This window comes from Molothrus aeneus, chromosome 5 (assembly GCF_037042795.1).
Source record: "Molothrus aeneus isolate 106 chromosome 5, BPBGC_Maene_1.0, whole genome shotgun sequence".
NCBI lineage: Eukaryota > Metazoa > Chordata > Aves > Passeriformes > Icteridae > Molothrus > Molothrus aeneus.
The window spans coordinates 36,423,755-36,449,118 of record NC_089650.1 but is presented as its reverse complement, the minus strand read 5'-3'; the positions used below and the strand labels follow the sequence as shown (position 1 = coordinate 36,449,118).

Genomic DNA, 25,364 nt, shown 5'->3' with positions numbered 1-25,364 from the left:
TCAGAGAAATGGACACATGAATATGTTTTAAAGAGATGAATGGATGTTATAAAAGTTATGTGCTGCTGCACTTCAAACTAAAGACTCCACAAGCTCCACTTGGAATCCTGATCGCATACAGCAGCTTACTCTTTTGATGTACAGAATAGATGTAGGGCTCTATGGACTTCTTCATGGTGTGATGGGAACCAAATATTTTACAAAATGCAGTGGGACTACAAGGCTTTTCTGATAGCTGTTAGATTGAACAGGTGGACTGTGTCTATCTTCCATAGCTGGTTGCTTTTGGGGATGGGAGTGAAGCAGGCTTTGGGATTCTTGTGATTGGATTAAGAACACTTGGGCAATATTTTCAGCCTTAAGAAGTGTTCTAGGATTACTCTTTCTTTAGCCCATCTGTCTGCAGTGTACTTTTTCTATTCCATAGAAAATAACTCAGCTGTCTCCTCAGCACAGTCCTTGCTGGTCAATGACAGCATGTGTTTGATTGTAGTAAGTTTCTGCCTGTTTCCTTATTATTTATCAGTAGACATCAGAATTTATAACGTGTCAAGAAAACTGGCTGTATTTCGATTGTTTGCATAAGGAGTGTTGCAGCAGTATCTCTGCCCTCTTCAGTATTATATACGACAATGCAACTTTTCCTTCTGAGCGCTCTCCTGCGCTTGTCCAGCCCCGAGTAGGGGCGAAAGGATGCCACCAGACAGTTACTACAGGGGTGGCTGTCAGCCGAAGTGCAAGACCTTGTGGGAGGAGTGGGGCTGGAGGAAATGCCCAAGCTGCACATGAAGCCCAGGTGTGAACATTTTTTGGGGGGGACGCACAGACAGGGGGGTCCTCCCTGGCCATCTCCTTGTGGCCACCGTGGAGGGGCGCCTAACCATGGCTCGCACGGGAGGGACCGAACACCGGCGGAGGGAGCGGGCTGTGCTGGACATATCTGCCTACGGGCTCTGCGAAGAGGCGCAGCCTGCGGCCCCGCCATGCTCCTAGGAAGAACAATGTCGGGGCCGGGCTCTCCGCAAGGTCATTCCCCGTGCCGTCACCCTCCCGGCAGGACAGCTCCGACCCGCCGTCGGGTTATACCGCCCACATCTTACCGCGGCGGCGGCCGTCTCGCGAGGCGCCCAGCCGCGCCGCGATGGCAGCGCCCGCCCGGCGCCCGCACCGCCGGCGAAGGAGCGGCGCTCCCGGCGGCCGGAGCGCGGCGGGCGCGTCCCGGGGCGGCTTCGGCCCGGCCGCCTTTGTTCGGCGGGGCGCGCACGTGCAGCGGCCGCGCAGCCCCGCGCGGTGGCGGCGGGCTGGTGCGGGGCGGCGAGCGGCGGGCCCGGCCTGGCCCTTTAAAGCCGCGGCGGCGGCGCGGCCGAGCCGGTGCGGGACACGTGAGGCGGCGGCGCGCTCTGCCGCCGCTGCCCCGGCTGCCGTGCTGCTCGTGTTTTATCTGGCCGACCGCCAGCCCCCCATCGCCGGGTTTTCGCTCTGCCTCCTCCTCCTCCTCTCTCTCTCTCTCTCTCTCTCTCTTTTTTTTTTCCCTACAGCCCCCTCCTGGTTTTTCCACCCACGGGTAAAGGTGGCTTTTCTTTTCTTTTCCTTCGTTTTTGTTGTTGGTTTGGGGTTTTTTTTCCTCCCTTAACCCTCATCCTAGTTTAGTCCGTGGGCAGGACTCGCATAATAATATTTCCAGTCCCAGGAGCTCGCATCACAGACACGAACCCAGGACCGCCCCCCCTCCTTTTTTTTTTCCCTCCCAATCTCCCAAATCGTTTTATTATTATTATTTTTAAATGATCGCTCCTTTTGCGCGCTGCTCCCGCTGCTGCCGAAATCCCCGTCTTCCCAGGGTGCATGCTTCTGGCAAGATTGTGCAGTGTTCTCAGTCCATTTTCAGTGTGTCTTATCTTAATTTGTCCTGATCCGATCTAAGCGCGATAGCCACCACTTGCTTTCAATTTGTAGGACTTTTTTTCCTCTTCTTGGTTTGCTCCCGACTACCCTCGGACTATTTCCCTCTCTCCTTTCATTTCCAGGGCTGCAATTTACTCTGCCTTTCCTCTTTTTTTTTTTTTAACCTCTCCTCTTTTGAATTGCTTCATGTTACTAACCATTCCTAAATTGTAAGAGAGATTCATTCCCCCTCCTCTTCCACCACCACCAACACCACTACCACCATCACCTCCTCCTCCTCCTCCTCCCCTTCTCTTCTCTTCTCCTTTTTGGCAGCACCAGGACGTCCGGTGTGGTGGTGGCAGCGAGCAGCAAAAGCAGCAAGAGCTCGTTTTGATTCCCCCCCTTCAAGGTGCTTTGGAGAGACTGGTTTCAGGCTGAGCAGCAGAAGTCACGATGAGTGCACAAGGTGAGGGACCCGGTCAGCCTTCCACTGCTGCCCAGGAGCAACCTGCAACCGCAGAGCCTCAGAAGAGAGGACGAGGCAGACCCAGGAAACAACCACAAGTCAGTATCGTATAGATACGTAGAGCCGCAGATCTATAGTGTTATAGGCATGTACATGTACGTATTGTGCTGCAAGGAGTCCTGGCGACGGGGCGGGGGGGGGGGGGGGGGGGGCTTTGTTGTGCGCTGCTCCCGGCGAGGTGGTGCAGAGGCGTAGCGAGGGGCTCCGGCGGGCGCCCCGGCGGGGGGACCCCGGAGCCCGGAGCGACGGGGCGCTGCGTGCCCGTGGCTGAACCGCAGAGCCTCCTCGGGACTTCCACTATTGTGCAGGGAGAGAGCTGGGGCTTTTCAATGTAAATGGGGAACATGGAGCAGCGCGGCTCCGACCAACCAGCGCTCGCTGGGTCATTTCGAGCTGATTTTGAAATTGCGAAAGCGAGGAACAGGGATCGGGGCTCTCCTGTCTCCCTCCTCTCTGAGCCCTCGCTATATCTCAATCTGTGTGCGCGCGTGTGTGCATGTGTCGGGTCCCACCGGGCGCTGCTGCCGCCTCCGATCTTGACCAGCCCAGCCCCTGAACTGCCCCTAGATGTTGGGGCTGGGGGAGAGGAGGGTGACTAGAGAGTCGCATAGGGTTTTTTTTCCGCCTTTCCCCCCCCCCCCCCACCCCCGGATTCCCCCCCTTCCCTACCTCCCCCCTCGCCCCCCTCATCTCATGGAGAGAGGTGCCCCCGTTGCCGATGGAGGTGGGGGAGGTAGCCGGAGTGGGCTTGCCCTGTATTTGCAACACCTTTTGCCTTTGCTCCGGCGCTTTCCCAAGGCAGGTCGAGGCGACGGGAACTCTGCCGTGTCTGGACGCGGGGAGCGTAGCCCTGTGCTCCTTTCCACCCACACCCACAGCCTCCACCTGGGCCCCGAAACGAGTGTGCTGGGCTCCCCTTTTTGACTTGCAAGATACGAATTCGCTCTAAGGTCGCTAGATGCGTGCGTTATTCCCACCCCCACCCCCCTTCCCTTCCTTTCCCGAAGTGCCATTGTCGCATCGCCCGGAGCTGCCCAGCCGCGCTCAGCCCCTACCGCCGGGCGAGGGGCCCGGGGGGAGCCCCCGCGCTCCGCAGCCCCTCCGCCGGCGCCGCCGAAGGAGGATTTTGCCTGCGGATGCAACCAATTAATCCCGCAGCTCGGCGGGGGCAACGCGGAGCCGCCCGCAGCCTTTTCCCTGCCTCCCTCGGAAGACACGATTGAGAAGCAGGGCTGTCCGTGGGGCTCATTTTAAAGCGAGCGTCCGCGGGCTTTAAACGTGTTTACTTCCCATTCATTTGGCATCAGCCCCACTGCCACGAGAGCCTTCGAGGGGCTCGAAACACGGAGAGAGCTGAGCAGCAGAGCCCCGAGCCGGGGGAAACCCGGCTGCTTTGCTTCCTTCCCCTCCCCCGCCCCGATATGGTCCTGTAAATTTCACAGAAAGTACTTTTTTTGGGAAGCCATAAAAGCAGAGCCCCCCGTTCCCTCGCTCTGCCCCTGGTGACACTCACTCCCATCGGTCCGGTGACTGCGGGCTCTGTACCCCTTCTGCTTCAGCCCCTGATTGCCCTCGACCAGCCCCGGCAGCCAGCCCCCACCGACCCTGCTGGCTTGTGCCCGGGCTTCTTTTTCTTTTTCTTTTTCTTTTTCTTTTTCTTTTTCTTTTTCTTTTTCTTTTTCTTTTTCTTTTTCTTTTTCTTTTTCTTTTTCTTTTTCTTTTTCTTTTTCTTTTTCTTTTTCTTTTTTTCTTTTTTCTATATTCTATTTTCTTTTTTTTCCCTAATTTTTTTTCCTCCTGTAGCATTTAAATGTGTGGAAGTGAAAGAAAAACGCGTCTCCTTCAACGTGCACAGCCCAGATGTGCAGTGCCTGCGGGGCTCGCCACTGAGCTGCAGCACTTGGGGAGTCCCCTTGCCAGCCTCCCTTTAACCTACCCGGGAATTATGAAAGCTGAAGGGCTTTAAACTGGTTTAAGTTAACAAACTGCACTTAATTAGTTCTACTGCATCCTGCAATATGAATGAAATGTATAATATTCAAGACTAGAAGAGTTTTATAGTGTTTATGATTCACTGAATAAATATTTGGAATCTGAATTCTTAGTAATTCATACCCAGTTTTAAGGACTGGTTATTTACTGGCAGGCAAAGGAACTAGTTAAGAAAATAGCTATAATAGTCAGTGTCAACTCATTTTCGAGTTGGGGTTTTGTTTCACATTTTTCTTTGTCGAGTTTTTTTGGCTTATAAGTGTTCTATATGAAGAAACATTTAAATTTGCATGTTAATATGAATCAATTTTCTTTAGAATAGGTGTGAATATAATACCGACTGCAGAACAACAAAAACAAATTGCCCCCTTGAGAGAGTAGTCTCATCTTACTTTACAATATTCTGGTAGTTAACTTTTTCCCCTCAAAAAGCTTGTGCTAGAAACTACATGTGATAATTGTATCTTGCTATAATGCAATGCAATTGAAATTAAATGTGTAACTGTGTTATTTTTTAAATAACTGCTCTTATATGAGGGAAATCATAACCATCTTTAAAAAATGTGTTTCCTGGTATAACTTATGTGTTAGAATATTCACACTTTCCCAAGTTTTTCTATGCAATTGCAAGAGAAGTTAAACTCATTTATTGTGCAAAATATATTTTTTCCTTTACCTGGAGTTGCTAAATTGTTTATGTTGTATTATTAATACTATGTTATTTAATGACACTGTTAATTCATATGTTTTAAGCAACTTCTCAGTTTAGTTTATCCTTTAGAACATCTGGGTTAGTTGTAGCCTCTTTGCCACAATAGCATGTTTTCCTGTATTTAGGAACCAACTGGTGAACCATCTCCTAAAAGACCAAGAGGAAGACCCAAAGGAAGCAAAAACAAGAGTCCCTCTAAAGCAGCTCAGAAGGTGAGATTAATAAAGAGAAAAAATTAGTAATGCTGTTTTTTTATCAACTGGTAGCAAAAAATCCAATAATTTAGGTTGTGAAGTGTGGGATTGGAACTCTTTTGATAATGGAAGCTACATAAAGCATGATTTTCACATTTTTAAAATTAGAATTACTATCAAGACCCTAAGTACAGAACTTATAAGGGCATCTTTTTTAGTAGTCTGCAGATTTGTGAAATAACAATTTCATGAGGAACCATGAGATGTCCTGTATCTAGTAAGGAAGTCAATGTTAAGGATATTATTTTCTTCATTAAGATTTTTGTAAGAGGAAGATTAATTTCTTGCCCACTTACAGTTGTTACTACTACAGACCAAATCTGTATATTAAAGCTAAGTGCTTTGTCAAACATAAGTTAATTAGGAGTAAATCCAATTATGTGTTGATGGAAATAAGTGCATATATTGAAATTTACAGCTTTAAAATGTGATGGTAAAGTAAACTTCCAGTTACAGTAAAAGCCTGTTATATCTTGTTTAGTAATCAGTTTCAAAGAGACTTTTACTGGAAGTGCTTTTAGTCTTCTGAACCACTGTTTCTGCTTGGTGATGGGACCAAACTTTATTCTTGTGGTTCTGATTGCCTTCAGCTACAGGAGAAGCTCCCTGAAGTCACTCCATTTAGTCCATGGATTTTACATCACAAATACAACATGAAAATTTGACTATATTTTATTTTAATTGGGGAAAGCACCCCATTAAAAAGCTGTGTTATCAAGGCAAATCATGCATACCCTTCTGTGGGAAATATTTTAGTGAAGGCAAATTTTGTGTATGAGCTTGAAAACAAATATGGGAGATTTGTTTATGTTTTTGGTTCTACAGCAGTTAGCACTAGTTTACAGATACTAAATCACTAAAGCTTAAAAAATCTGGGAGTGAACTGTAGTGCTAAAGTGTATCGGTATCTTTTAAGGAGATGCGTGACAAAACGTGTGGAAGGTATTTGTGTCCTCATCTAATTATGGTTCATTTTTCAGTATGCCTATGGTACTGACCATATTAAGCTTGATAGTTTTCAGTGTTATAAATTACTATAGCAACTACTGATAAATATTAAATCATTAAAAGGTGACTATGGTTTCATGTCTGTTTTGTTTAAAGTGTTTTCAACATTTGTTTGAGGTACTTTTCCAACTGTCTTTAAATTAAAAATTTTAGTTGGTTTTATTTTTTTTTCTTTATGGGCTGGGAAAAAAGCAGCATGTTTTGTCAAGAAATCCATGAATTAGTAAAAAATGCTTTACAGGTTTAGTATTAAAAATCTTTCAAAGCCATTCTGCAAGGTAATGTGCTTAAAATGTTGTTTTTTTTTTTTCTTTATACAGTAAAAGCATTCCTCAGATTCATGTTAAAATAGTTTATATGTCACTCTTCAAAAGAGAGGGAGAAGTTTTTTATTAGTCTAGCAAATCCAAATGTGAGCTTTAGTATTTTAAATATTACTCCTAGGAGTGTTGGCTTTCCTAGGAAAACATTTGTAGAAAGATAAAATTTTAAGTAATTTGTAGAAATGTTTTTAAAAGATGCCTCTGAAAGGAGTATTGCCATTATTTCATTTACATAAGTGATTTGGAAATGAGTATAAATAGAAAATAATTTAAAAACATTCATATATGTGTAGGTTTATCAAATCAAGAGTTTTCCAGATGATTCTGGTACCAAGTTATACTTTCCCAGTCTAATTTACAAACTGAGTAATTTCATTGTAACATTTTGATTTTCAGAATGCATCAAGTTACTGCTCTAATTAAAGCTTTTGGGTGTTGCTAATGTAAAAAATTGACCAAAGACCATGTGTCTCTTTTTGTAATAGAAAAAAACCCTTTGAGGGGTATGTAATTACAAGTCTTACTGGTTTCTGGGTTTATAGATAAAGTATGTAAGTGTTTGATAAATCCTCTAAAACATAAAGCACTTATAAAGCCTCACTAGAAGAATGAGTCTGGTATCACATTTCAAATAAATATTTTAGCCCTTTTTCCAAATTGATAATTAGCCCTCTCTAAAATAGATCAGCTTTTCACCACGTATCTCAAAGTATCTTTTAATGCAATATTATTTCCAGTATTTTTTCTAACTGTAATATGGGTGGGAATGTTTTGGCACTGTAAGAAAGCTTCATTTGGTGGTGAGGGTATCACCTCTAAAAGGAGTGAACTATATGTTCAGTTTTGTGGTACACGTATTTACACATACATATGCATACATGCATTCATTAAGACTTGCTCCAGCCTGTCTCAACTCCCAGAAACAGCACTGGGTATCTTAGCTTAAGCCCCTCTACATGTGAACCTGGGCACTATACACCCAGCTGGAATGGGCTGGAATTTCTAAAGAATAGTGCGTGCCCTGTTTGTTTCAAAGGGAGCTCATTGAAATGCTTCAGAGTGTTCACAACATGTTAGATAAACGGCGACCAGGAGAACCCACCGAGCAGCCATGAGAAGGCACTCATGATTAATTGATTGGGTGTTCTCTTGCAAAGCATTACACATCACAATTAAAAATGTATTGCACAAACTGGCAGTGAGTTAAAAATACTCCAGAACTGGGGCTTTGTTTTGTTATACGTCAAAAAGGAAATACCCTTAAATCACTTGATGGACAATTTTCCCTGGAATTGTGGTTGTGTTGTATATTTAAAATTTCTTGGTTCACAGGATTTTTAAAAAATTTTTGGTTTGGTTTTTGATTTTTTTTTTTAGCTTTAAGAGCTTGTGTTTGGTCTTAGTAAACTGGCCTTGGGGCATCTGAAAACAAACTGTGCTTGTTAGGGAATTAGCAATGTGAAACTTGACAATGCATACAAAATGTTGCAAAACTAACTGAACAGCTAATAATGTGGCAATTACTCTAATTTTGGGTAATATACTTTCTTTCTTCCTTAAAGCCTTGCATATCACACATGCCTAAGTTTTTATAAACTAGACACAAGAAATAAACTGTGTTTTATAGAAGACCAAACCATTTCTCCATTGTTTAATTTTCACAAACAGGAGGAACACAATGTGTTGCCAAATAGATAAGAAGAGGTAGAGACAAAAAACTCCTGATCACCTTGCACTTGAGTCCCCACAATGAGGTTGTTATTATGCAGTCTACATCTTTAAACAAGTTATTCTGTCATTAATTTCAAATATTTTTTAAAAAATAACAATATGTGAATTTGGTTTTGGGTTTTTTTCTCCCTAACGCACAACTATTTTTTTCAGGAAGATTATAGTGGGGAATCTTCCTTTTTAATTTCCTGGGTGTTTTGTGGTTGAATTTTATATGTTTGGTGAGCTCTGTTCCCAGCCCATCACATTTCCCTTTCTAGGTTTTTGGGTTTTTTTTTTGTTTTTTTTTTTGGTTTTTTTGTTTTGTTTTGTTTTTTTTTTTTTTTTTTTGTTTTGTTTTGGTTTTTTTTTTTCAGTTCCTATAGTTTGGCTTGACAAAAATACTGTGTAGGCATAAATACTTTCCTGTTTGGGAGCAGGAAATACATTTGTGACATTAGAAAAAAGAGTAGTAGCTACTATATGATTGTCGTTAAAGGAATTGTCAAGGGATGTCCCAGGAATATACAATGGTAAAAATTCTTTAGTAAAATTTACCTTCTGCTAAAATATGTTGAGTTTTGTTGTAGTTATTGGTATAGTGAGATTCACTGAAAATGCCTACAGGGCTTGATGCATCATCCTCTGACAACTAAAGCTTGTGGTCCTGTGTGTGACTACACTTGCTATTGTCTCTACCTTACATGGCCAGGTTGGTATGTAGAAAGGCATGCCCCTGGGTTAAGCAGTCCAAAGGTAAAAGAAAAAAAAAAAACCAAACCAGAAAAGTGCATGTGATGAGGACTCTGCCCTGAATTGGGTCACGAAAATCTAGTTGGCTTCTCCATGCTTCATTCATTTTCATCAACACCAGTCATTACAAGCTTAAAGGGAAAACAAGATTAAATTTATCAAGTGATTGTTATTGCACTGAAAAAATAAGAGACCTCAAAATCAAATGTTTTGACCAAGATAGGAAAAGCAGAAGACTGATTTTTGTTTAGCATTAAAATGGATAAAACAGGACATGGAAAGTGTGATGTTTTTGTACTTAGTCAATGCCTAAAGATTTTTTAGGAGTATTTTTTGACTAATAACTTGTGTGGTTTTTTTGAGGGGGACACATTCCTGGGCTGGGTCTTTTGACTCTGTTTGGCAACAGAGATTTTCCTCCTGAGGGCTATCACTTATTTTACCTGACTTACAGCTCTGATACACTTTATCTGAGATCTCCAGCAGATCATTTTGCAAAGTAGATAGAGTTCTTCAAATTTGGATTCTGTTGCATTTAAGGTCTTCCTTGACAATACATGGATGCCCAAAGAGCACTTTATAGCCATTCAATTATTTATATTTGTCTTGTCTTGTTCATTGCTTTCAGTAGTACAGCCTTGGTTTCTGGCTGGGTTCAGCACATTTTTGCAGTAAGGAGGCAGAGATCATGGGCAGTCAAGTCCTAGAGTTGCTGAGAGAGGCTGTTTGGAAGCAGGGTTTGATGGCCCTGTGGTACAGGGCTTAAGTGGATTGCACACCTTCCTGGGGACTGTTAGCTCACTTCCAGATAGCAGTGACTGAATTATGATCTTTCTCACCTGTGATAAATAAAAACCACTTCCCATATAGATCATGCTTTTAAATGTGAGAAAGCGTAGTTCTGTTCCTCAAATGTGACATTGCAAAAATGGTGTGTTCATATTATTATTTATAAGAAATTTCCTATTTTTAATGAAATACACTTTGTGTTTGATAACATACCTGACCCTTGTTTAAGCTTCGGTGATTTCATGTTTTAACTGTAAAAAGCAAGGTCATGCCTCATAGCATAGGAGCACCAAATGTTAAAAACCCCCTGACCAAACACCACCTCTGGGTGGCCTGGAGCTCTGTCAGGATTTGCCCCTAGCTTCAGAGGCAACGCTTCAATTAAAGCCAAGAGCCAACAGACTGGAGTGTTTCTGATGGTGCAAAAATCTGTTCAAGGGGAAAGGCAATGTATTAGTGCTTTCATGGAGAAACAATGGATTACCTATCTTATACACAGTAAAACATTTCTTCAAGGCTTCAGTTAAAAGAAAGTCTAATGCTATTGGAGAAAATACAGCACTTAGCTAAAATACAGTATTTTAGCAAAATGCAGGCTGAAAAAAGAGGGAAGGAGGTGGAATATTTTTCTGAACTTCACGTATTTATTATTACCACTGTGCTGTTACTGCTCCTTTCATTTGTTCTCTAAGTGTTTTGTCTTTCTCTTCTCTTGAAAAGGAGATTAAAACTTCCACTTTGGAGGTTCTTGTCATTCATTTTCTGCAGTTTAATCTGTGAAAACCTTGCTATTTACTTACAGAATCTCTCTGTACCAAAACATCACCTTTGGCATGCCTGGCTGTTTGCTCAGCTCACCTCTGGGAAAGATTTGGTTTTGATAAGAGCTATGGAAATGTTTTTCTTCTAACATGAGGTGGAAGTCATACACTGCAGGAATATAGTGCCTTTCAATCTGCACAGTCCCCAAGCACTTGACAAACCATTACCCAAACTAGCCAGCAGGAACACTGGCCACTTCTGACATGGACCTTTGGTGGTGGTAGAGCTCAGCACTGCTGAGCTGCATGAGAAGCGGCCACCCTGTGTGACAGTTTATGGCAGGAAGCAAAGATTAGTTATTCAAAGAAATCTCTCATGTTCATTATAATTTGAAGCTAAAATTTGTGTCAGGTTTGTATGGACTTTAATTATTAGATCAAAGTAGTTTTGTATTCAAAAAGTTAATTATTTTTTAATAGAGTTCTGGAAAAGGATCTTTCCTTCAGATGCAGTAATACACGCAAGAAAATAAATAGCCTTAGTGCTCTGATAACATGTCAAGTGTTGATTTGTTAAGACCAATTATAACTGATATTTCTTTTTAAGATTTATGCCCTGTGTTTCATGCAGTAAACGTAGAAGCAGGGAGCTGTGGGTTATCAACACTAAACCATATCTGGTTTTTTGCATCCTTTAGGTTACAAGGTATAAAGAAATTGACTGCTTAAAGGAAACAAAACTCTGAAATAGACAGCTACAGGATATAGTAAATGCACTTTAACAAGTATTCTCTTAAGAGGGTTTCACCTTACATGTAACACTGGTATAAACTATTAAAGCTCAAGTTTACTCTTTTAACAAGTCTGAGTGATAATTTTGCCCTTCAGGAGTGTGAATTTTATTTTTCACAGCTTTCGTATTGTGAGGTATTTATTTCAAAGTAATTGCATTTAACTCACAGGGCAGGTTTTTTTGTAGAGATTCCTCCACTAGTTCCTCAGCTCAAGTTCTCTTTTAGAGACATCCGATTTGCACAGCATTGGGTTACAGTATATGTTACAGTGATTGACCAGCAAGTGATTTATTTAATGGCACAGTTAATTTCTAAGGGCAAATCAAATATACATACAGTTAACTGGGGGGGAAAAAACCAAAGGAACGCAGTTCATGTGTAATAAAAGTCTTCTTTCTTGGGGACCTTGTATCTGGCAAGTCCTGCCCTGACTACAGGTGGTGACAAAATCTTGAGTGGAACAGGATAATTTACCTGGTGAAGTGTATGGATGAACATAGCCTAGCTAGAGAGAATAACCTGGAATTTTCATTTTAAACTCTGTAAATTTTTTAGTGTACTACATAAGTACTGTTATTAGTGGTAGTATTCACAATGTCATGCAGTGGAATTAGTGGAAGAGCTTATAAAAGGACCCATATTTCCTTTAAGCTGAGCTCCAGGGGCAACTGCTGGGCTTACATAAATACAGCGGTCACTTCTAGGGCCTCTTCCACTTTGTTCCCTTAAACCTGGACAGGGAAGGTGTGTTTTGGGCCGTGGAAGGTTTACTTATAGCCTAAAGGTGTGCTTTTACCTGGAAAACTTTGTGTGAAAAGTAGAGAAATTGTTTCCCAATAAGAACATAGACAAGTTGTTCATGGTGATATTTTGTCCTAATTACTTTCATGCATGAACATAATGAGACTAAAAAATGAATTGTAGCTGCTCTAAACTGCTTTGATCAAACTTGAAACAGGCTGTATTTTTAATTTATTATCTTCAAGTACTTTTTGATGGCATATGAAAGACTAGATTTGATATTCTTGGAGGTTCCCAGGTTTCCCAATTGCCCTGTGTCCCCACCATCAGCCTGCATGTTGGGTGGCTGGCCAGGGCACCTCGGCTCTGCAGAGGGCTGTGGGCAGCTGGGGCTGTGTGGGCACACTCCTCCATGGCCCTGACACCGTGTGGCTCTGCAGAGGGCCCTGAGCAGCTGGGGCTGTGTGGGCACACTCCTCCATGGCTCTGCCTGACACAGCCCCTGCTCTGCAGAGGGCCCTGAGCAGCTGGGGCTGTGTGGGCACACTCCTCCATGGCTCTGCCTGACACAGCCTGGCTCTGCAGAGGGCCCTGAGCAGCTGGGGCTGTGTGGGCACACTCCTCCATGGCCCTGACACAGCCTGGCTCTGCAGAGGGCCCTGAGCAGCTGGGGCTGTGTGGGCACACTCCTCCATGGCCCTGACACAGCGTGGATCAGGGCTGGGGACACCCTTGGGTGCAGGTGAGGCTCTGCCTAGGAAATGTCAGAAAAAGGAGCATAGTCACACATTCTGCCAGAAAACACACAGCTTATCTGGGGGGCCTGGTGCCACCCAAGAGGTATGATTGTAGCTAATGTTACAGGAAAGGAGTTCCTAGTTACTGAGGCTGTTAAGTAATGCTGAGGTATAAAATATGTTGTGTTTCTTTTACAGAAAGCAGAAGCCACTGGTGAAAAGCGACCTAGAGGCCGGCCCAGAAAATGGGTAGGTATTTCACTTCCAGATTTATTTGCTGTGTTATAAAGCATGTTATAAAGTCCATTCCTTTAGAGAACAGTAATTTCATTTGTAAGAAAAGCATCTATCTTCTGTGTCTCTTTGTTCTGGTGGATTGACTAAAGGGTTAAGAGAGCAAAGAAGTTGATCACCGCTTCCTACCTTTAGACTCTGGTAGTTTGCTCAAGACACTTTACAATTGAATGTTTGCTTCGAGTGAATATTTATGCCTATCTTATCAGCATGAAAAGAGGCTCAACTCTTCCTTAAAAGAGAGTAACAATGAGATAACTTGTTCAGTAATTGAGTAACAAAGGTTATAAAGGGGCACTATGGGACATCAGAGGGGTGATAAGACTCAGATGTAGGGTACAGGAGATAAAGTTTAAAAACCAAAATGCTTTTGTTCTACATTGCCTGGAAACATGCATATTTTCCTTAAATCCAGTGAGAAAGAGCACAGATGAACGGCAGGATACTTGTGTGTAGAACTTAGTTTTTCCACTCACAGTCATTTTCATGCCTCATATATTTATAGTGACTGGTAATATATTTCATTAAAAGTTTCCACCTGACCCCATTTAGTCTTTAGAAGTGTCTATCAGAAGCGTGTTTTTATTCTTTGGCAATGGAAGTATTTCATTCTTAGGTACTTGAAATTTTGTACCCTCACTGATGTTTACAGCTAATCAGCCTGGTGCACCTCTCATCTGCATGTTTTTCACTTGTGTATGGGCTTTCACATGGGGTGTCACTTGGAAAATGGGATTGAATATTAGATGATAAAAAGGTGTGCCTGTGTGCTTCATCACAAGTTAACATTTCTGATTTCCTTTTTCTAGTTCCCTTTCCCTGCTCAACATTTTTCTTTAAACTTCTGTTTCAAACCCACCCCCACCATCTCAATTTCAAACCCTTATTTCATTCTGTATTCTCTTTCCTCTTGTCAGTCCCGTCATTCCCCCTCCATTTTGTTCAGTTCTTTTGCATAGCTGTTAAAAGAGTTGTACAATATGCTTGCAAAAGCTCAAACAGCACAAGAAGGTACTGAAAACTACAGCTAAGGTTCCCCAGAGTACTAGCCACTAAACACAGGAAAGCTGGCTTTAGCAGTCTCTTTAAGAACTAGTTCTCTTGCATTTTTCAGTGAATGTTCCACAGGATATTTCTTTGGAGAAAACAGACCACTGCATACTAGATGAGTGGTTTATACCTGTAGTTTTAAAGTCAGGCACTTTTCAGGTACATGAGGAAGCTTACTGGTGTTGAAAAAGTGGCTTTTGGAACGTATCTATGCTGGTGATCTTCTCATAAGCAGCTTGGGGAAGGCGAATGCCAGCTGCAGTAAAACGTGGGTCTGTCTGCTTCCTCTCGTCTGGCTTGAACCTCGCATATCTGGATGCTGAGTGTTGCTTGCTTGATCCTCACCTTGGGTGCAATCCCTGGGAAACAGCAAAAATAGTTGGTTTATGAGAGTAATTAATTTATAATAGTCAAGCCATCCCCTCTGAGTTAGGAATGTGTGACAGGTGAATAGGGGTGGTTGAAGAGTTTGGGGAAAAGGGAAAAGGCATCACACTAAAAAGGTTTTCTCTTCCAAGTACTCATTGTCAGAAACTAAGGTGAGTTTTCAGTGAAAAGGGCTAATACAGCATTTTGACAGCTTGTAGAATGTTTCCCTTCTGTGTGGGGGGAAGAAAGAATAGGCAGTATCAGTGGAGCATTCAGTATGGAATGGGCTATTTGTCAAGTCAAGAATCTGATTTTCAGAAATGGGAATTACTGAAATGGGTTGTATGCATTACTTAATTATGAGACCAATACTTTCAAGACTTTCACTCTTTAAAAAAAAAAATTAATGCATATTTTGCAACTCAGTATTACTTTGCTGTTGTACCTGTTGAATGTCTTTTTTACTTCGTTATTCTGATGATACGATTGCTTCTTGTAATTTTTAGAGATAATTCTCCAAATCTGCAGCTTGCATTGAGATAATGGCATGTTTGATTCTCATGGACTGAAGAGTTTGTCCCCCTTCTCTTTTTTCTCTCCAGTTTAAATTGAGTTCATGGGCTCCTTCTAACTTTTAGTTAGTTGGACTCAGGGGAGGAGTCTGCCTGAAAGCAGATGGTACAGCATCATCCTTTTTGTTTAGACCTCCAACATGTAGTCAGAAAATGTCCTGTTTTATCACACATATTTCAGTTTAATCCTTAATGATTATAAATTTCCTTACTCCAATTTATTTATATGTCAGGCCTTACTGATGATGGTTTAGTATCTGTGCAAGTAAGGAGCGTGTAGGATTTTTTTGTTGGAGAGGGCAGAATTCTACATTTTCATAAGTTTATAACCCTTTTTTTGGGAGTCTAGAGGTTCTGTGTCATATGTTGTTCATCAAATTGTAAAATATTATTTCTGCTGTTTCCTTCAATATACACATGCAGAGACATACAAGCTAACAGACCACTGTAGAATTCCGGTAGCTGGTCTTTCTGCTGGTTCAAATTAAGTATTTAATGTTTGTGATTCGCAGTGTATTTATTTATATATTATTTTTTAGAAGAGAAGTAAATCTTTTTTGACTAGTATAAAACTGAGAGGGGGAGGGAGAGCCCAAGTGAAGAGGGCAAAAAGCCCAGTTTATCACAAACATATGAGACATCAGATGATCTTTTTAATGTAATAATGTGTACTTTACAAAGCTGTCAAGGGAAAGAAGACCCTATAGAATAGACAGAAAAAATTAAACAAAATCTTCTGAAAATAAAATATTCAGCTACATAGAAAAGCTTTCTAAATGTGGAGGGCTAATTGAATAAAAGTCCTGAAGATAACAAGGTCAAGCAAGTGGGAAATGAGCATAGTTGAAATTAAAAACACAGTGCTTGCTGCTGTAAAACTCACCTTCACTGTAGGTTGCTGCACCTGTGTGAACACATTGAAGGCTGTGAGTCTATTACCTGTTAACCCTCTTCATGGGGGCCTCAGTACTCCTTAATTTTAGAGGTTTTATTTCACAGACATATTCTAAGCTCCTTGGATGCATCTGCATTAGTGTGTTAGGTCAAATCAGGAGTATGCTTCAGAAATGCAGCTCCTAATTTTCCCCACTTACTGTATGCATTGTGTAGCAGTCCCAGAGATCATTGGTTGGACTCCTTTCAAATGGAACCAAATTGGAAGATGTGCTGTAGAAGTGCAGTCTGTTAGACATTCAAGCCACAGGACTAGGCTAGAGTGAAACAAAAACCTCTTGAAAGGTGTGATTTGGACCTTAGGTCCTCAGTACCATCCTGTGGTCCATATTGTAGACATAGCCTTTGATGCTTAAAAAAAAGCCTATGAAGCAACCTGCTTTTTATTAGCAGAATTATTTTATGTAGCACAGGCATAAAGTCAAATTCATATTCACAGGAGTCAGTGAAAGGTTTGTCATTAACTTCATCGGGGCCACGTGTTTGCCATTGAAGCCTGGTGCTGCTGCTCATGGACTCAGAGACTGTTTTGCTCATGGCTTCATGTAGTCCTTTGTAAAGATCAAAGGTTTTTTATTTTACTCATTTCGTTTGTGTATGCCTATAATTTGACTGAAAGGAAGGGACTAAAGTTTTATGAGTAGAGCAGAGGACTAAGTAATCAATTGTTTTGCTGTTTGTTCCAAAGAGTTGCATTGGAAGGCCCTGGAAATTCCATAGTCTTCTAGTGCTCTCAGGCATCAGTTTAATGGAGGAATCTGAAATCCAGTTTGGAAGTTGATGCAGAAAAGGGTATTTGTTTTTAATTTCCATTGTTTCAGTTGAGTCTTTAGGTAGAATTTTTTTTGCATTTCCAAATTGACTTGAACCATAGACTCTCTGTATAGAATGGCAGAATTGTTCCAGGGGAACAGTCCAGAGCTTTTTACAGCCTTGAGCAGGACTTTGGTGAGGAGAAGAGATGGCTGATTCCATGCCATGTAGCTGTTTTAAAAGATGGATAGATGCAATTCTAGAATTTACGTGATTGTAACAGCAGAAGATGGTTGGTGACCTTCTGAGCAGGGACATGTGGGATGCATGTGAAGCATCTGCTTGCGCGTCTCATCACTGAAGCCTAAGTAAGAACTGTGACTTGTTCAGAAAACTTCCAACAATTTTGTCAGTATAGAGAGCATATTTCAGTTTGGTAGGAGATAAGAGATTATAAGAAAAATAATTTCCTTAAGCAGATTTTTAATCTGATCCTAGTCATGATCATCTAGACAAGCTGAGAGAGAAGGGGCTGTTCAGCCTGGGGAAGGCTTCAGACAGACCATAGAGCAGCCTCCCAGTAAGCAGAGAGAGCCACAAGAAAAATGGAGATGGACTTCTTACAAGGACCTGTAGTGACAGGGCAAGGGGAAATGGCTTTAAACTGGAAGAGAGTGGTTTAGGTTAGATATTAAGAGGAAATTGCTTACTGTGAGGGTGGTGAGACACTGGAACAATTGTTCAGAGAAATTGTGAATGTCCCACCCCTGGGAGTGCTCAAGGCCAAGGTAGATGAGGCTTTGAGCAACCTGGTCTAGTGAAAGGTGTCTTAGCTCATGGCAGGGTGTTAGAACTAGGTGATCTTCCAGGTCCCTTCCAACCCAAACCATTTGATGATTATATGATTGATGATTATAGTACTTTTTTAATAAGGGCAGAGTTTCATTTTATACAGAATGCCAATTTAAGCAGTGCCAAACCACATTTAAAAAAATTACAAAAATGCTTTTTTATAGTAAATTTTTCTTCAGATTATTTCCAGTTCAATTCTGACATAGCTGAGATACAAAACCTTGAACATGGAATTGGTGAGATTTTTCTATGCCAGCAGTTCCTGTGTCAGGGTAAGAATTTCTAGGCTCATTAAGATTTTGAAAATGAGGTTCTTAATTTTGAAGAAATACATACCAACAAAATCCCATTGCCTCAGAGGACCTGTCAATGTTTTGAGGCTATTTCTTGCCCCTATTACCTCATTTGGTCAGAGCATGATTTTAGTAATACCAAGGTTGTGGCTTCAATGCCCATATAGACATTCACTTGAACATTCTCAACATTCACTTCAGACTTTCTCCTCTCTGATGTGGCGCTTCCTAGTGTATCCCTAAGCTAGGCTAGAGATTCTGCTGTTAAGAGAACGTGTGTTTGTTTAAATTAAGTACTACTAGGTCCATTTGGAGCAAGAAATGGCTGAGATAAAATTTATATTTTGTATATTGGATGATGAATGAAAAGGTTAGTATTTATGTAATTACAGAAGATAGCACAGATAAAAATTCTGTTTCTTGTTCTTGGAAGAATAACAATTTCAGTTATTTTAATTCTTTACAACTTTTGACTGCTATATCTGTGGTGTTACTGCTTCATGTGAAGCGCATAGTGAAAATTTACATAAGCTGCGGTTACTTTAATTTCCAAACAACCTTAGCTTCCTTCTGGAGGTCATAGGTACTATTTTATAACTTGGTAATATAAAATACCTTCTTTCTTGAACATATTCTACATCGGTGTGGGCAAGAACGTCACCTGAGAATGTTCATTGTTTCAGTGGTCTAAAGAGCCTGAAGGGCCTTTTATAATTATGGAAAAAGGACTATTGACCTCTCCTTAATTCCTGAACTTAGGAAGTGGATTGAGGACATGAATGAAAAGCCTTAAAATCTTGATACCTATACACTTACTTTCCAGTTCAGATGACCTGTAAAAGAAATCATCTCTCAAATCATGAACATTTTGGAAAAAAAAAAGTGATTGTTAAACTTTTCTCCTCTGTCTAACAGATGCTCTTTTTTTTTCCTTTTGCCAATTTTTGGTTGTTTACTTTTTTTACTTTTCAACTCAACATTTCAGGAAAGGAATAAAATCATCTTACATGCTTGTACCAAATGCATCAAAAAAATCACTAAAAATACATTCTGTCTCCCTAGTGTTTAGAGAGGTATGTGTCTTCATTTCTTTAGACATTTGCCTAAGCAAATGATGTCCTTCCTTGGAATTTCAGAGTCCTGCTCTTTGTTGGTATAAATGGATGTGGCAACATTTATTTGAAAAATACCACAACAGAAAATTTAGCCATGATATTTGTTTTCTAAAATGCATTTATATTAGCAAAATGATATTTCACTCATTCTCTAATTCACTTCCACTTCTTTTAAGGTATATTAAAAGATATCATCTCAGATGAAAAAGAATTTTGATTTCATCTGACACTTCAGACTACTTAAGGGAAAATCTTCTTTCTATTTGAGGTCCAAAGAGGAAATTTTATCAGGTAAAAAATGCACCAGGTAAAATTAGAGCATCTCTAGGGAAAGGCAAATTGAAATTCTTAGCAATTCCCTTTTTATGATCTCAGATAACAGGTGTTCAAGAACGTTAAAAATCAGTTTTCCGTTTGGCTGTGTACTTTGGCTTTAGAAGCCCCACTGCCCGTTTTATGTACGAGGAAACTGAGCACTGAGGTTGCTTGTGGCAAGATCAGGAGGCATTTTTGTGCCTGCAGTGTTTGAATTCTTAGGGTTTTTTACTAGCTCAGTTATCAGCAACCATGCATCCAAATACCTGACAGAAAATCAGGTAAAGAAAAGTAGAGGCACTCATTCTTGCTCCTGCATTTCCATTTTCACCATTGAAAATGTTATGAATGCAGAAAGAGAAGCTGGGCCTCACCTCCATTGAAAGTGTACTCCACAAGGTTAATTGCCTTGCCCAAGGAAATCTGTAGGAGAGCCAGGAATAGAACTCGGATTTCCTGGCAGCCTGCCCTGTGCCTTCAGCTCAAGGCCATCCTCCTCCAGTAAAGCTTGCTTGAGCGTACATTGGATGAGGCAGGAAGGGAAACATTTCACTTTTCAATCCTGAATTTTAAACCAATAGATGTTTTTTTACATGTTTCTATAAATTCAGGTGTGACAATTTCAGTATCTCTGGTATATGTCTAGCTGGTGGGTAGTGAGGAGTAGGAGTAAGGTATTTAAAAAGTATATATATCATCCCTCCAGATATTTGAAAGACATGTAGATGTGGACCTTAGGGACATGGTCTAGTGGTGGGCTTGGCAGTGCTGGCTTAATGGTTGAACTTGATGATCTTAGAATTCTTTTCCATCTGAAATGACCCTGTGATTCTGTGATTCCGTATGCAGGATAGAATGAAGAGATTCTGGACTGAAGGGTTTTGAACCAATCCCACATACAAGCCTGAAGGATATTTGATGCATAATGATGATATTTTTTCATCTTTGTACCTTGCTTGATTACTTAGAAGTCCAATACTGATTGATTAAATGACAGACATAGTCACAAAAATGAGGTGTCTGGTTCCTTGAATATTTGGAATATGGTTATTCTCCTTTTGAGCATTAGCCAGTCTGAGTCATAGCTGTGGGACAGGGCCATTCCATGTCACCTCATCTAGAAATAGATGAGTCACCTCATCTATTTCCATTCCCTGTCCTCTTGAAAGATAGGGCTGCAGAAGGAGTGAAAACCCATGTTTTAATGTGTGATCCAGAAGAGAAGATTCAGAGTCAAGTCTCCTAGGTTTTCTTAAAATTTTTTACTAATTGTGCCTCTCCTTTAACACAATTTAATTTAATTTAATTTAATTCTGCTTTATACTACAAGCCCCCATAGTGCAATAGCCCTACAGGAAGATATAAAATTTTTTCTCCGCAAAAAAAAGGCCATCTTATAAATGGCACTCAATTCCTGTGTGGGTGAGTTTACTCCTGTCAGTGAAGAGTTACAATAATAATTAAAGGCAGGTAATACTTTCAGCTTCATCTGCTTTCTGTACAGATCCAAGCAGGCAATTTGGATGCCAAAGGAATGCTGGGTTGATCCTCTTCTGGAAGAGTTTGGGGGAGACCGATACTGTGATAATTAATATTTAGAGATTATTTTCAGGTGTTTGAATGAAAGTCATTATATGCTTTTAAGTGCAAGTATTGTTATTTCCTCTTCCTTAATCCTGACTCTAAGCCTCACTTCAAATTACAGTTCAGTGTTACATTTTAGGTAGGAGGCTAGATTTTCAACAAGAAGGTGGGCTTCCTCCATTAAATAGCTGCAAAATATCCTCACCAGGAATCATCTTCTAATTCTGTAGCACACAACACTTAGTGAAGAAAAATATTTTCTTTTTTTCTTTCCTGTTTTGAATTTCTTTTGTGGTAGTTCCCATTTAAAATATAAATGGAGCATAGTTTACAATAGCATTTACAAGTCCCTAAGTGAGATATTCATCAGACTGCAAAGGAAAACCAAAATAAAAGTAGAGGGACAAGACCCTGACATTTGAAAATTGTGGCTTCACAAGCTGAATTGCTTGAATAGTCAGATTGGAATATGTAGTTTGATGAATCAAAGATGCAGTAGTGACACTGCTGCTAGAAGAAGAAGAAGAAATCTTTTCAGGTCCAAGAGAATCCAGATATTTTCAGTCTTGGGGGAAAATGGGAAACGTGGAGGCCTGGGAAGATGACAGTCTGAATGAAAAAGCCATATGTTAGATGCATGTAATTGTGGAGTGGAGGCTTATAATGCTGACAACACTGTTTGTTTTGCATTTCTGTGTTCCTCTCTGTTCAGAATGGTTCTGGTTGCACAGAAGATGCTAATTGGCCTTGCTGTTACTCTAGGCTGTTCATAGGATATGATTTCCTTCTTTGCAATACACTGCTTCTTGGTTGTTTTGATGTTGCAGTGATTTCATTTCAGGAAGGAAGTCTTGCTTCTGCTCAAGGGCAGCCACCAGCCACCCTGTGCTGATGGGAGGGGAATGTGGATTTATCTCTCAAATGCAGGCATCTCTGGGTTTCATCCTTTTTCTTTCATGGCATAACATTGCAAAGAATCCATTACACCCAAGCTACAGCCTGTGTCACTAGCATTTTAGGTTCTATCATCTGTTCCCTTCCAGGACAGGCTCCTAGAATATTTAAGAAGTCTATGTATTATCTCCAGAGATATTTAAAAAACATAGAGATGTGGTCATTAGGGACATAGTTTAGTGGTGGACTTGGCAGTACAGGATTAATGGTTGGACTCAAGGATAGAAGTCTTTCCCATCCTAAGTGCTGAAAACTGCCTTAATTAGCACTCAGAAATTGTGTAGCATTTTCTCTGCATGGCATTTCAGCTTCAAGAGAAGGGTTGGGGAACACTTCTCATCCAGGAGAGCACAGGAGCTTGTGGTTGGAACAATTATATGGGAGGTGTGGATGTAAATCTTCATCACATTTGCTAATAGGTAGACCCCCTGTGAATGGTCTTGCTCACAGATGCTGATGCCCAGGCTGGACCTGAGCACTGTGAACGGTGCTATGCTCTGTCCTGGTAATTCATAGCTCTGAAGGCTTCCAGGGATGGAACTAGATTTTGGATGGCTGTTGGCTGAAACTTGAAATGGAGTGGAGTTTTAGTGGGGAGGTAAGGCTAGCTGCCTTAGATGTAAGGCTAGCTGCCTTAGATTATCAGTTTTGCACATGTTCACCTAATTAAACATAGAGGGCTTGAAGGTTAGTAAGAAAATACTAGGCAACTGAGGAACTTCCAGAGATAGCTGCAGAGAATAGATGGATCAAACCCCTCTCTAGTGAAATCTCCACATACATAAGATGTTACTTGTGTGTTTTATAGCACAGATGCTAGAATTTAGCTGGCAACAGCTTGCTGCAGTCTATTTGCATGTGATATTAATTCCTTCTCTTGCCAGTTTAAATTGCATTCCCTGTTATCATTGTGGGTATTGTAGAGTTTCAGGGGGTTTTTTGGCAGCTCAGTTATATATTTTTATGAGTGCTATTTCCATAGCAGTTTTACGAGACTAGTAATGAGTAATGTATGTCTTTATTCTGCTTTTTCTTTTCACTTCTTTAAAATAAACTCTCTATTTTCAGTTTGTTTTATTCTACTCTGTCAGTCCTGACAGCTGTTGAACTGTGGAACTGCAGGGTCAGGCTTAGGTGCTACTCAGATGATTTAAATAATAGTACTGATAAGTTAAATTTGATTGTGTGTCTGTGTTGGTGTCAGTGGGAATGGCGCGTGGTCCGCAGAGATTGCTTTGATTAAAAGTCACTTGCCAATGGTGGCAGTCTCTATTTTGGAGGATCAAAGATAATGAGTGAATTGGCACAATTTAGGGTTTTTACATCCTATCTGTTCTGAATAACTGCTGAGAGGTTAAAACCAGTCAGACTGGTAATTTCTGTATGGAGCAGAATTCATGACTTTACCTAATATATTACCCAAATCCATTTTGACTGTTATCAATTATCCTAATAACAATTGGAGCCTTTTACAAGATGCAATAGGAACACATATGTGAGCTTCACTGTTATGATCTTAGCAAAATTGCATTGTGTTAACATATTGTTGGGGTTTCCTTAGTATTCACGGAGAACCCATTCAGGCTCTGGCTGCTTCTCCTGCTCTGATTCCTGTTAATGATGCTAAATGCCTGAGAAATCTGCTTGGGGACCCTCCTTCCATGTTCAAGTGTTTATTTGGGTTTTGAAAATATCATCTCACACAATTGACGAAGCATATACAGTACTTGGATCAAAGCATTGAATATGTAGAGGAGACAAGGTGCCCTCTGTCATGGCATGCACTGTTGCATTCATTAATGTTCATTAACATTCATAAACTATTTGGAGGTGTCAGAGGTGTATGAAGTTTTGAAGGTACTTCTGCCAGCTTCCCATTCAAGTCAAGAATGACTATTCAAGCAATTGTTTCATCAAGCTTTACACGTAAGTCTCTTTGAGGTAGGTGGACTGACAAATGGTCTACCAGTGAGACATGATGCCCCTGGTCTAATAGATTGAATATGTACAAGGAGATGTGTGATAAAATATTAGGTTTGTTGAAGTCAATGAAATCACTTGCCTGGATTTCAGCCCTTCTCCCTCCCTTCTCCCATCTGCCACTAATGTGGTACATGACTGTGTCTGCTGCTTGGTTACAAGCTCTATAAATTGTGTAGGTAGCCCTGTTTGCATGAAACTCAGGTAATTTGAGGAAGACGATTTGTACATGTTTAACAGAAACTTTATGGTGACTTACATAGCAAGCAGTATTTGACTAAATCTCTGAATACAATAAATTTATTATTAATGTCAGCCAAGTTTTGAGCAGTCACTGCGTGAGTAACAGGTTGACTGGACTTGTACAGAGATACATACAGAAGATTTTAATTTTTGCTTTTTTAATTACAAATGAGCAGTAATACTTCTTAGAAGGATAACTTCTTTCTTCTTTAATAATTTCTGTGTACTATTTGAAAAGTGAAATATGGACAGACCTGTACTGTAACCTTCATCGAATTTTTTAAAGATATATGAAGATGTGGTTTTGAAAATGCCTGAATTATCTTGCTTTTTCTGCATGCATAACTTTCATTGAGCTGTGGTCATAGGTAGATACATACTGAGGGCATGTTAGTCACTGAAACAAATTCCTTTTAAGGTGAGTCTGTGTAAAGTAGTGCTTCCACTGAAGTGAATCCAATAGCAAGACTCCAACTTACTTGGTTGAAGTCAGGATTTCTCCCTCCAAAGGCTTGTAAATGGTGACATATAAATTGGAAACCCTTTCTTAGTTATGATAACAAAAAAACACCTATTATGGTTTTGAGTAAGGGAAAGAATTTGCCCTTTGATCTGCAGCATATCTTGAGGGAGAAGGTTTTGCACATTGTACTTTGTTTAAACTAGAGCAAATCCTTTAGATAAAGACAATATCCATTGCGCAGAGAACAACAAAGAGAAATTATGCTATGAGCACAGAAATGTTTCAAAATTATATTCTTAATAATAATTTTGCTCCAAGCAGAAAGGTACTTTGTCTTTCACTGCTCATTTCAGGAAGTAGGTCTCAGAACCTTTGCAGGCAAACCAGATGCAACTGCTTTCCGAAGAAGAGGTTGTTAATTCCATTGTGCCAAATCACAAAAAAGGCTATTTACAGGAGAAGTTAGAGTCATCATGATCTTTTTGCATAATTATAAATCACTGTGCTTTTCTTTGCATGGTTAAAATTTCAAATAGTAATTAAGTAATCTCCCAGAACAAGTTTTGTGCATTGCAAAGCTCTGTAC

The 25,364-nt window shown here is 40.7% G+C and overlaps 1 protein-coding gene across 1 annotated transcript in view; it reads left to right on the top strand.

The window, feature by feature from the left end:
• The first annotated feature begins 1,569 nt into the window (after positions 1-1,569).
• Positions 1,570-25,364, top strand: part of HMGA2 (high mobility group AT-hook 2) — a 110,385-nt gene continuing 86,590 nt past the window's right edge. The window contains exons 1-3 of the mRNA XM_066549988.1: positions 1,570-2,451; positions 5,243-5,329; positions 13,186-13,236. Coding sequence (XP_066406085.1) covers positions 2,341-2,451; positions 5,243-5,329; positions 13,186-13,236 — 249 coding nt within the window. The 5' untranslated portion in view covers positions 1,570-2,340. The remainder of the gene's footprint in view (positions 2,452-5,242; positions 5,330-13,185; positions 13,237-25,364) is intronic.